The 13851-nt window shown below is 38.7% G+C and overlaps 2 protein-coding genes across 2 annotated transcripts in view; both read right to left on the bottom strand.

The window, feature by feature from the left end:
• Positions 1-4324, bottom strand: part of LOC127956152 (NLR family CARD domain-containing protein 3) — a 59819-nt gene extending 55495 nt beyond the window's left edge. The window contains exons 1-2 of the mRNA XM_052553888.1: positions 4209-4324; positions 2357-4117 (exon numbers count right to left, since the gene is read on the bottom strand). Of these exons, the coding sequence (XP_052409848.1) occupies positions 2357-4117; positions 4209-4243 (1796 nt within the window). The 5' untranslated portion in view covers positions 4244-4324. The remainder of the gene's footprint in view (positions 1-2356; positions 4118-4208) is intronic.
• The window catches only part of ttll1 (tubulin tyrosine ligase-like family, member 1), a 298921-nt gene that overhangs the window by 162832 nt on the left and 122238 nt on the right, over positions 1-13851 (bottom strand). The gene's annotated exons all lie outside the window — the stretch shown is intronic.

Raw genomic sequence — 13851 nt, 5'->3', positions numbered from 1 at the left:
TTGTGTTCTTAATGAAAGCTTTCCTAAAAATGTATCCTGTTCCTAAAATAAGAAATATCCAAATATATTGCCTTGCTGACAGTATTGCAATGTATCGTAAAATATTGTATCGCAACCCCTGTATCATGATACGTATCATATACAGCAATACACAGCCCTAATAGCAGTATATCATCACACACTAAATTAACACAATATTGATAATTGTTGCTTTGAATATCACAGTTATCGTCGATACCAGTATATTGCGACACCCCTAGAACATTCAGAACCTCAGATTGGGCAGAAGGTTCACCTTCCAACAGGATAATGACTCTAAACACACAGCAGGAGTGGCTCATAGAAAACTCTGTGAATGTCTTTCAGTGGCCCAGCCACAGCCTGAGATTGAACCCAGTCAAATATTTTTGGAGAAACTTGAAAATGTGTGTCTGCCCCCATCCAAACTGACAGAGCATAAAAGGTGAAGAGACAAGGAGAAGAATGGCTGATGATTGTGAAATGATGATGAGCAAAGCTTGTAGCATCATACTCAAAAAGACTTGAGGTTGTAATTGGTGCAAAGGTGCTTCAACAAAGTATTGAGTAAAGGCTGTGGATACATATGTACATCTGTTTTTTTGTTTAGTTCTTTTGTTTTTTGAATAAATTTGCAAAGATTTTAATATATATATGTATACAGTACAGAGCAAAAGTTTGGAAACATTACTATTTTTAATGTTTTTGAAAGAAGTTTCTTCTGCTCATCAAGCCTGCATTTATTTGATCAAAAATACAGAAAAAACTGCAATATTGTGAAATATTATTACAACTTAAAATAATAGTTTTCCATTTGAATATACTTAAAAAAAAAAAAAATTATTCCTGTGATGCAAAGCTGAATTTTCAGCATCATTCCTCCAGCTTCAGTGTCACATGTGACATCAGTCGATCACATGATCATTTAGAAATCATTCTAATATTCTGATTTATTATGAGTGTTGGAAACAGTTCTGCTGTCTAATATATTTGATCAATAAAAGGGTAAAAAGAACTGCATTTATTTTAAAATAAAAAACAAATTCTAATAATGTATATTCTAATAATATTTTTTCTTTACTGTCACTTTTTATCAATTTAACACATCCTTGCTGAATAAAAGTATTGATTTTATTAAAAAAAAGAAAAGAAAAAAAATTACTGACCCCAAATTACTGACCAGTAGTGTATATTATTACAAAATATTTATATTTTAAAAACATAGCTTCTTTTCTTTGTTTTGTATTTTTTTTTACTTTTTATTCATCAAAGCATCCTAAAAAAGTATCACATGTTCTGAAAAAATATTAAGCAGCAGAACTGTTTCCAACTTTGATAATGAATCATCATATTAGAATGATTTCTAAAGGATCATGTGATAATGATCCTAAAAATTCAGCTTTGCCTGACAGAAATAAATGATAATTTAAAGTATAATACATTTAAAAACAATTATTTTAAGTTGTAATAATATTTCACAATATTAAAAATTTTTTCTGTATTTTTGATCAAATAAATGCAGGCTTGATGAGCAGAAGAAACTTCTTTCAAAAACATTAAAAATAGTAATGTGTCCAAACTTTTGGCCTGTACTGTATATATATATATATATATATATATATATATATATATATATATATATATATATATATATATATATATATATATATAAATATATATATATATTGAAGACCTCTAAATTATATTACTGGATAGCCTTTGTGGAGAGCAAAACACACTGTAGTGATAGTGATGCAGTAGAAGCAAGGCTAAAATCATTGCATGTATCTTATGACTGAGTTTTAAGACATAAGTCTGAAATAAATTTACAGCAATAATGTTTTTTTTTTTTTTTTGTTTCAATAACAGGTTCATAAAATTAAACTCCTGATGTGCAGCATGAATAATAATGGAAATGTATCCAATTTTTATACATAAATGTTCTTACATTTTACCCATTTTATTATTTTTGTGTTATAAATTATCTACAGCCTGTCTGATGGTGGATTTATTAACATATAACAGGGGGGGAGAACTCCGGTCCTGGAGAGCCCCAGTCCTGCAGAGTTCAGCTCCAACCCTAATTAAAAAACACACCTACCTGTAGCTTCATAGTAACCCTTCAGACCTTGATTAGCTTGTTCAGGTGTGTTTGATTAGGGTTGAAGCAAACTCGGCCAATCCTGGCTCTCCAGGATTGACGTTCCGCACCCCTGATATATAATATTATCACATAAACATTTGCACTATCTAGGTCCACAAGTTACTCCTGTAAATTTAAGACCTATTTAAAAAAGAATGTGTCATGCATACATAAATAAACAGAAAGATGACTTACAGTGCTCTTCTGGTATTTTTGATGATTGGTATCAGTCTCATCACTGCTTCATCAGATCTGAGGTATTTCTGCATTTCAAACTTCTCTTGAGTCTCTTCTGACATCAGGAGCACAAACATCAGACCAGACCACTGAGCAGAGGAGATATTCTGTGCTAAAAGCTTTCCTGAGTTCATACTGTTCTGGATTTTCTCAACAAAGTCATAACCCAGTTCATTCAGACAGTGAAACAGATTGATGGATTTCTCTGGAGAGGAATTCTCTGTGATCTTTTGATTGATGTACTGAACTGTTTCCTCTTTGTTATAGGAGCAGCTTCCTGTCTGTGTCAGTAGTTCCTGTAAGAGAGTCTGATTGGACTCCACTGAGAGACCCAAAAGGAAACGCAGGAAAAGATCCAGATGCCCATTTTTACTCTGTAAAGCCTCATCCACAGCTCTTTGGTGCAGAGTAGATAATGAACTATATTTCTTCTGGTTAGAAATCTTAGGGAACAGACTTTGTTTGGTTTGGTCAAAAACATTTCTCTTCTCAACTGTATAGGATAAGTGCACATACAGAGCTGCTAGATGTTCCTGAATGCTTAGATTAACAAAGCAGAAGACTTTCCCCTGATACAAGCCCAACTCCTCTCTGAAGATCTGAGTGCACAATCTTGAGTACACTGATGCTTCTGTCACATCAATGCCACACTCTCTCAGGTCTTCCTCATAGAAGATCAGGTTTCCTTTCACAAGCTGCTGAAATGCCAGTTTCCCCAGTTTGAGGATCATGTCTTCATCTGTAATCTTCTTCTCATAGTCCTTCTCATGTTTGATGTCGGTCTGAAGGATCAGGAAGTGTGTGTACATCTGAGTGAGAGTCTTGGGAATCTCTCCACTCTCTGCTGGACTCAACATCTTCTCCAGAACAGCGGCTGAGATCCAGCAGAACACTGGGATGTGGCACATGATGTAGAGGCTCCTTGACTTCAGGTGTGAGATGATCCTGTCGGCCAGACTCTGATCACTGATTCTCTTCCTGAAGTATTCCTCCTTCTGTGGCTCAGTGAAGCCTCGTACCTCTGTCACTCGATGGACACACTCAGAGGGGATGAGATCAGCTGCTGCTGGTCTGGAGGTGATCCAGATGAGAGCAGAGGGAAGCAGATTCCCCACAATGAGGTTCATCAGCAGCTTGTCCACTGAGGCTGATTCAGATATATTACACAGTTTCACTTTACTTTTAAAGTCCAGAGACAGATGACACTCATCCAGACCATCAAAGATGAACAACACTTTATATTCATCACTGGATATTTCCATTTCTTTAGTTTCAGGGAAAAACACATGAAGAAGATCTGAAAGACTGAGTGTTTTGTCCTTCATCAGATTGATTTCTCTGAAAGGAAGTGGAAATATGAGCTGGACGTCCTGATTCTCTTTCCCTTCAGCCCAGTCCAGGATCAACTTCTGCACAGAGACTGTTTTCCCAATGCCAGCGACTCCCTTTGTCAGCACAGTTCTGATGGCTTTGTCTTGTCCAGGTAAAGGTCTAAAGATGTCACTGCATTTGATGGCTGTGTCCTCTGTTGCTTCTCTCCTGGATTGTGTCTCAATCTGTCTCACCTCATGCTCATTATTGATCTCTCCACTCTCTGTGATGTAGAGCTCTGTGTAGATCTCATTCAGGAGTGTTGGGTTTCCCTGCGTCGCTGTTCCCTCATACAGATGCTCAAACTTCTGCTTCAGATTTGATCTCAACATGTTGAGGACTTCATGACTGGAAAATAACAATAATTACATGAGTTAAAAATGATTATTCGAGTTAAAAGTCATATGTTCATATCATATCTTTTAGAGAAATATTATACCTGAGAAAAGTCTGTTTATCTCCACTGTTAAACATTATTGGCAGATCAATAAAATGTGTCACTCTTCACAGACACACAGCTAGACTCTGGTTCTGATCTCTTCTGATGAACTGAGCTAAAACAGAAAAGTTTTAATACTTTATGATGACAATTAACTTATAATAGGATCTTCAAAAAGTATTATCATTATTATTTTTAATGTATATGCACTGTGTATATTTATGTATATATGAATACACACACATACAGTATATATTTTGAATATATTTACACGTTTATATATTTATGCATTTATATTATTATATAAAATAAATATTTTTAATATAAATACATAAGTTTTTTTTATTCTTTATTTTTAACTTAATCTTTTTTATTATAACTATATCTCCTAACAGCACATACAGCAATATAAGCATATAAAATAAAATAAAAACTAAATAATTATAATACAAATAAAAATACAAAAGGGCATATCAGAGTAAGTAAATAACTGGGACATTTTATAGACCAGTAATTAAAAGGATATATCAGTGACTAAGCATCTTCCAGAAAGTTCCACAGAGAAGACCAAAGCCGCATTTCCACCGCAGGAACTTTACCCAGGAACTAGGGACTTTGGGCTGGTACTTGGTGTGTTTCCACCGCAGGAACCAGGAACTAAATAAAGTTCTGGGTAAAAAAATGCCCCTCAGAAAGTCCCTGCTGGCGAGGTGGTACTTTTTCAAAGTTCCGGAACTTTCGGGGGCGGGGTTTGGGCGCTAAACATCCTGATTGGTTGAGTTCACGCAGCATTAGTTGAGTTCAACCACCATTTATTCGGATCAACATTTTCAAAATATTACTGTTATTGTGTCATGAAATGTAATTTTAAAAGTATTTCAGGCGAGAATGTAGTTGTTTAAAACTCAAATCTGTTGTTTATTTATAAAGACAGCGCCTATTTAAAAATGTGTTTCTTCGTTCTCGGAGACGGTGAGCTCCACTCGATCAGCGGGAGCTCAGTTCTCATGTATCCGCCGAGAGCAGCCTCTCCTGGGATAGACCTTCTGATATGTGCCGCTGGCTCTGATGTGTCTTTAGTGGTTAAACATAACATATAATTCAGTTGCAGGGTGAATCTAACAGGTTTTCTTTGGTCTGTATTCAGTTTATCTATATGTTGAAATTAAAATAAAAAGGCAAGTCTATATAATATTCGTTTCATTGTAATGGCTGCATATACACATATCCCTGAACTAAGTACATTTCTGCAGCTGTTATTATGCTTAAATGAAAACGAAAGGAGGCAGTGGTATTTGATATCCTATTTCGTTTTATTGTACAGTAAATATACAGAGAGGAAAATTACAGGATTTGCGTCGTCGCGGACATCACACTCCCCAGTCGAATGCACGAACTCAGAACTAACTACCGATGATGCACGTCCAAAATCAGAGTACTTTCTTTTCTTTTTTTTCTATTTTTTAATCAGCGGTACTTTGTATTGAGAAACGCGCGCAGACCTACGTCACCAGTCTATTTGCCTAATCTTCTCAGTACTTTACACCATGGTGGAAACGCAGAAAGCAACAGGTCTGAGGGGAAAAAAAGTTCCTGGTACAAATGTTCCGGGTAATTTCGGTGGAAACGTGGCACAAGTCAACCACAAATCAACCAAATTAGGCGTGACATTGATTCCCAAATATTGAAATCCTGAAAGTGCTACATTAAAACCCCTTTGCAGTCAAGGATCGGCGACGGCCCCAGTTTATTATTGTTTCACTTTCACAGCATGTTAAACATCACTGTCTTACTTCATCTGGACAAACTGTGCATCAATTGAAAGTTTAAAGACCCTAGCTTCGATATTTGACACATTTTTTGATAAAACATTGTTGCAGTGACAGATATTTAGTGATTTATGTCAGGAGTGCAAAATAATAAATCCGTATTATGCCACATTTTGAATAGAAATTCACCACTCACTCATATTCAGTCATGTCAGCAGCGGTTTATTTGTGTTCACATAGACTCACTGAACAGCATCAATAAGGATTTATAGACCAAAGATGAATATCCACAGAGATATATGGATATACAGTATAGACCAAAAGTTTGGACACACCTTCTCATTCAAAGAGTTTTCTTTATTTTCATGACTATGAAAATTGTAGATTCACACTGAAGGCATCAAAACTATGAATGAACACATGTGGAATTATATACATAACAAAAAAGTGTGAAACAACTGAAAATATGTCATATTCTAGGTTCTTCAAAGTAGCCACCTTTTGCTTTGATTACTGCTTTGCACACTCTTGGCTTTCTCTTGATGAGCTTCAAGAGGTAGTCACCTGAAATGGTCTTCCAACAGTCTTGAAGGAGTTCCCAGAGAGACGCTTAGCACTTGTTGGCCCTTTTGCCTTCTGTCTGCGGTCCAGCTCACCCCTAAACCATCTCGATTGGATTCAGGTCAGGTGACTGTGGAGGCCAGGTCATCTGGCGCAGCACCCAATCACTCTCCTTACTGTACTGTCTATACTGTATTTATTCAGTGTTCAAATTGAGGGGGTGCTGGGGGGGTTCAGGACCCCCCATAAGCATCAAGCATCCCCTGGTTTTTCATTAAAACTAAAATTGAAACAATATTTGACATAGCCCTATCTATTTTTTAATCAAAGTATTCCACTGCCGCTCCCATAAAAAGCTACTTCAAATTAGATGTGCTTCTGAAAATACGCTCAAGTGCGCAACACGCTGTTTTCTTGAAGAAATTTACAGACTGCGAGCACGATGTCGCTGTGTAATTGGCTGGCAGAGTGATCCTTCCTTGTTATTTTACCTCACGATGACGGTAAGAGGATATTTATTTGTTTTATGATTGTTTGGTACACCTAATTTACTGCTACTGAATAAGTGTTTATCTTAGAATTGGACAGTAACTTTTATTATAATCTTGGTCTGTCAATAGTTGTTTTTTTTCTTATGATGCCTGCTCACTATCGGACTGTTAGTTGTAAATTAGCCATCTAACGTAATTCTGAGAAAAAAAGCCAGCATTGCACCCATTCCGAATTAAACAAGTAATTTTAAATCTAATAACCTTAACTGCTCTAAAACAGTGTTAATTTAATTAAGGACATTATTACTGATGAACATGTTCTACCACGGGGTCGAGGGGCTGGTCTTTCAGGATGTGAGCGATGAAACTCATCTATGAGATTGGGGTCTAGAATATCCTCAGAGTTTGCCCAAGAGCGTTCCTCTGGACCGTACCCCTCCCAGTCGACCAGATACTGTAGAATTCTTCCCCGACGTCTGGAATCGAGTAATTCCTGGACTTGGTAAGCCTCCTCACCCTCTATGATGATGGGTTGAGGGGCCTGTGCACGGGACCTCCCCTCTCCCTCGTCTCTGGGACCAGCAGCGGGCTTGAGCAGGGATACATGAAAGGTAGGAGATATACAATATGTGTTAGGAAGTGCCAACCGGAATGAAACTGGAGTTATCTGTCTAGTGATTTGGAATGGACCCACGTACCTTGGACTTAACTTGCGGCACGGAAACCGGAGACGTAGATCCCGTGTTGAAAGCCACACCCATTGGCCTGGCTGGTAACTGTGACCTGGGCGCCTTCTGCGGTCCGCTTGCTCCTTCTGCCGAGACCGGCTGGAGCTTGTTTGGATGCCTTGTTAATACTAGTTATTGCATTGCTGTATGTAATATGTAATTAGTTTTGTCCTTGTGCAGTGATTCCCACCAGAAGTGGTTCTCCAGTTGGTTGATGGTGGCGGTGATACCTGGGTGACCGGATGATGGATGGCAGTGAACTTGACTGATGACCTGGTCACGAAGATGTTCAGGGAAAAAGATTCTGTCGGCTAGACAGGCCACTGGGTTCTAGTTCTGCTCCCTGTGTTGTTGGAGCAGAGTCATGATATCCCATTGATTGGGAGCAACCACCACATGAAACGGTAGGATGGGTTCTGTATCAGGTGGAATGTTCTCCTCCTCGAACTGACGTGAAAGAGCATCCGCCTTGGTGTTCTTGGAGCCGGGTCGGTAAGCAGTGTTGGGAAGGTTACTTTGGAAATGTAATAGGTTACAGATTACAAGTTACCCTATTTAAAATGTAATAGTAGTGTAACTTTTTTAATTACTTTAAAAAAGTAATGTAACTAATTACTTTTGAGTAATTTTTTATTACTTTTATAAATATCTAATGAATGTTTATTTGCAACTGTTAATCATCTTCAACCATTTACACCATGCAGGTTTAACCTTAAAGTAGAGCTCAATACTGTCAGACTTTCAACATCCTTCATCACTTGAATTAAGATGATCACATTTGGACACATCCACCACACAATCAGACTTTAGTACTGCCTTTTACTTCAATGAGATTGATATGAAGTTCATGCAGATTTAAAATCAAAATAAATAGTTTATAGACACTGTTTTTGAAACCAAATCTTTACATAACTATAGGCATCTAACTGCATCTAACAATGGTTTGGGGAAAAATAGTTAATAAAAAAATAAAAGCATATACATCAACTCAAATACGGTTATCTAATAAGCATGTGTCCTATTTTGTGTACTAAACTCCTGAAACATTAGTGTCTTTTTGAAACACTGCTGTCTCTTTGTATATGATATGATGATAGTTTCTCAAAATAATAAAAAAAATGCTCATGAAATGACTCAGAGCAGTTCTAGAGATTAATTTCCATGAGTTGCGGACTGGAAAAAAAAAAAAGGCTGGGAAATCTCACACTCATACACCCACAACCCATTCTGAATTTTTTTTTGGACCTGACATGAAAAAGATTTAAAACCTTAGGTTGGGGACTTGCAACGTATTACGAGTTCTCTCCTGAACTGAACCTTTCATTATCCATCTCTCTCATGACTTTAATACTGAAGATTTTTATTTGACTTTTACCATGTTTTGTAAGTGCAATTTTTTTTTTTTTGGCAAATGAATTATCACTTGTATTTATTTTTACTACAAATTCCATGGTTAAACCATGGTTAGTACCATACCATAGGCTACATTAATTTTCCTAAGGGTTGTGTTTTTGTATGCACTAGCTCCCCCTAAACCAATGATAAAATATGATGATTTGTCTGCTAAATTACTACTGTAACATTACAATAGATAATAATGACGTCGTTTATACAGTATTTTGAGTGAGTGTGAGCAATGTGCTGCTGTTGCTTGACTAAGTAAACAAAGACAAAACTACATTAGCATATTTACAGATGAGACTGACCTGCACCTGAAACCCTGAACAGTAGTTCTGTTTCTCTGCTCCAGCTGTGCGCTTACACAGTTCACTCCGGTCTCTCTCTCTTGCATTGATTACTCGAAGTCTGATCCAAACCGTTCGGCGGAGGCGCGGAGAGCGCGCGAGCCCAACCATTGCCAGTCACGACTAACCGATTCATGATTTGTTAGAGATTCGGGAATAATGGCTTTAGTATATTCGGCTTGCAATTATATAATAACAATATTTAAGTAGAGGGCCAAATCGTTTGCCAGGCCACCGGGAATAGTCCCGGTTCTCCCGATGTCCAGTCAGCGCCTGATTTCCACAGACACGCAGGACGTGCAGGATTCATATTCAGTCTTTTTGTGGCTTAATAATCACAGACACCAGTCCATATCATGTTTTTATTCAAGTGTACAACCTACTTTTGATTTATTCATCCAAAATGTGGCATATTTCGTCCGCGTTATAGGCTGAATTCCATTTTTATGACTGAATTCTACGAATGTATTCTCCGCGTCGCAAAGATCATGGGCCATATGTCTTAGTGCAATTTGGGAAAGAAATAAGATGTATGTGTGTAAATATTCAAATGTAATCCTCTTTGTAATTGTTACAATTTTCATAAGTAACTTTCACAATTAATTTTAGTAAAAAAAATAAAAGTAATTTTCACAAGATATTCATAGTGTCCAGTGGGGTGGAGAAGGCGGTCTTCCATTCATCCCCCTCTCTAGTGCGAATGAGATTGTAGGCGCACCTCAGGTCCAGTTTGGTGTAGTATTGGGTGGTGCGAAGTTGTTCAAGGGCTGAAGGAACCAACGGAAGTGGGTATCTGAATTTCACCGTCATCTCCTTTAGTCCACAATAATCGATGCAGGGACGGAGACCACCATCCTTCTTCTTCACGAAGAAGAACCCGGATGAAGCAGGAGATGTGGATGGTCTGATGAATCCCTTCTGGAGCTTCTCCTTGATATAGTCCTTCATGGCGTCGGACTCAGGTTGAGACAATGGGAAGATGCGACCTTTTGGCGGAGAATGCCATGGCAGAAGATCGATGGCACAGTCATCTTTGCGGTGAGGAGGTAAGGTGTTGGCTTGTACCTTACTGAAGGCCTCAATAAGATCAGCATATTCCTCTGGCAAATCGGGAATAGACTCTTGAGCTGAGGTAAGTGACACGGAACAGACGGGAATAGGTTTGACCAGAGAAAGACAGTTCTGTTGACAATAGTTACTCCACCTCTCCACTTGACCCTTTCTCCAGGAAATCTGGGGGGTTATGCAGATGTAGCCAGGGTAATCCAAGAATCACGGGTGTGTGAGATGTGGGGAGAATGTAGAAATGAATCCTCTCCTTGTGAAGTAAGCCAGCCGCCATAGAGATTTTGCGGGTGAGGTGAGTAATGGATCCCGAACCCAGTGGTCGACCATCTATTGTCTCCACTGAGAGAGAGGTAGAGCATGGAATCAGCTGAACGTTATACCTCTTAGCGAGTTCCTCAGAAATGAAATTGCCAGCAGCCCCAGAATCGAGTAAGGCAGAGGTAATAACTTGTCTGTCACTTGTCTGTCGTTGTTGGTAATAACCTCCGGCGTTGGTGTGGCCGCGGGAGCTGTATGGAGATTATAAACGGCCTTGACGAGTTCTTCCGTGATAGATGTTAGTCGATTCAGCTGGAACTGATTGGCCGCAATCTGACTGGATTGGGCCGCCATGGAGCTATGAAGACCTTCAAAAGCCGTTGGATCTCATGTTGGCGAAGTCTTCTGTAACGAACCAGAACTCGACATGGGATCCATAATGCAGGCTTTATTGCAAAGACTCGTAGTCGTACAGGCAATGGTCAGAACCAGCAATATCAACAGCGTGGGAAGAACAGAAAATCAAAATCCAGTAACAAGCAAGGGGTCGGTAGGTAGGCAGCAAAGGTACGTAAAGGATATCAAACAGGATCGGCAAAAGGAAATCAAACACGGGCAATAACGCTCAGAAATGACAGACACAGCAAATCAAGACTTCGCGTTTGAACTATAGTGGAAGTCCAGCTTATATTCACAGTCTTGATGAGTGGCACCTGTGCAGGTGATCAGAATCCAAGGACGGGGCTTATGGGAAATGTAGTGTTGTCAGTATAAGTGAATGAATGGATGCGTGTGTGTCAATATTCAGGTGAGGGTGCCAGCAGAGGGAATCACGGGGTTCGTCTCCATGACATAATCAGATTGATTTATGGCACTTGTCATCTCTGTAAGATCTCACATGTAAACAACATGTAAACACAAGTGCTTTATCTGTGTTTTTGTATCTTAAAACTCACCCATTCGTGATTCTATTGTTCTCACGAAATGAGTCTTTCACACCTCCGCCAGGTATGACACATTATCCGCATTATTCTTTTATCATTATTCTTTTGCTTTTATTTCACCTTTATTAACCTTTGTTGTGGTATTTCAATGTTTATGTAGCCAATGATAATCTCTCTCTGGGGCGTGCCTTATTCTAGGTGGCCTATAAAGATAGCCTTAGATATGGTAGTACGGTGCGTCTCATCGTCACTGGTGACGTCATCCATTTCCAGTGTGTCGCGGGAGTGTTTGTTTGGTAAGGAGCTGCAGTCGCGGCTGTATTTCTGTACGTTTGAATTGAACTGGGTTTTGTGTACTTATTGGGCTAGTATATCTTCCTAGTGTGGACTGGGGAAGCCTGTGGTATAACGCATGTGATACCCGATCGACTTTACGTACTGGAGTTTAAATGCCCTGTGCATTGCAAGCAGTTTAAACCGGTAGGTTGTTGTTTATTGTTTGCTGCACTAAGGGTCTGGATTGATCACATTAAATTTGTATTTATCTTTTTAGTTTACAGACTGAGGGCGAAACATTGCAGAGGGTTTCTCGTCGGGGCTTTTGCGACTGTTATACCACTGATTGTTTTTCAGTGGTGTTGCATATGGTCACGTTACCGACTCTCGTGTCACGGTGTTTGCTGGCTCGACGGCCGGAACGGACGCATAATCTACCGCGAACTGTATTCACGTGCTGCTGTGGTATTGTTTATTTCTGTTTAAAGCTGGACGCTTGCAACATCAGCTGTCTGGTTGTCTGGTGTGCCGCAGATTCGATACGATCTACGTTACTCTTGCTTTGAGGCATCAAATGGTTTAACCATCCAGCAGTCATTATCTCGATCTGGTTCCTTTTGAATGGTGTAAACGCTATATAATTTGATCTACTTTTGCTTTCTTGTTCTGTTTATGTGAGCCCCTTTCCTTTAAAACATTTAGTATTCTTTTGTCATAGATTTGTTTTTCTTTTCTGAATTTATAATTTTGTTGTCAACCAAGTTTCTGTGAACTGGTTGTTAATTGAATGTTTTCTTTGGCTTAATTGGAATTGTGAATTTGTATTTTTTTTTCTTGCATTCACAGTTTCACTGTAGTGGTTTATTAGTTAATGGTAACCATAGGTGTGTGTAATTGTTCTTAATTCATTGATTACTCAAGTTTTATAAGAATGTATGTGAGTGTGTATATTTGATGTTTAACGTGTAATTCTGCTTCCTCTCCAGTTGTTGGTGTGATCAGGATTCGTGTCTGTGTGGACGAGTCTCTCTCTCTGTTTGGTGGTGGTCTCTTCCGACTGCAGTGTTCCACATTTGTGGTCTGAAGTATGAGTGCACGAGTGTTTGCTGTGTCATTTTCAGAGAATGAGCAAGTAGTCCCCAGCCCTGGAGTGGAGGCCGAATTGTGTGTTAGTGTGTGTTTTGATTCGTATATTTGAATACATTTATTAATAGTGTCCAAATAAAAATTAATTTTGTATTTCATCTGTTTCTGGTCTTATCTCCACCGCAACCGAACCTGTGTGCTTTAGAGTTAATCTTATCAGGCGATTTCCCTGTAAATTTGCCTCTGGGGTGGCGTAGTCGGGTATCTTAGCGGGCCAGAGTTTAGGTCTGCATTCTGGGGGTGAGGCAACCCTCTCTCCCTGGTGTGAACTTTCAAATTTATGCCCATTATAAAACGAACGCTCCGCCACATTTACAAAAACACCAAGCTGCAATCTTGCTTCAATCTGAGTAAACTTTTACCCCTCTATTATTAAAAGGGGATTTTGTGATTGGCTTTAGAGGGAAATACAAAGCTTGAGATTTGTCCAGATTAATACTATATCCTGAGAAATTACTATATTTTTTGATTACGGCAAGAATTGCATCAGTAGAGGTCTCAGGGTATTTAAGATAGAGCAGAACATCTTCTGCATAAAGGGATATACGTATATATAGGGATATATCTTCCTCTAGACCTATTTTAATACCATATATATTAGTGTTAGTTCTCACAGCAACAGCTAGTGGTTCGATAACCAAAGAGAATAACAATGGC

Source organism: Carassius gibelio, chromosome B4, assembly GCF_023724105.1.
Source record: "Carassius gibelio isolate Cgi1373 ecotype wild population from Czech Republic chromosome B4, carGib1.2-hapl.c, whole genome shotgun sequence".
Classification (NCBI taxonomy): Eukaryota; Metazoa; Chordata; class Actinopteri; order Cypriniformes; family Cyprinidae; genus Carassius; species Carassius gibelio.
Note: the sequence above shows the minus strand (reverse complement) of the source record. Positions and strands in the feature narration are given on the sequence as shown.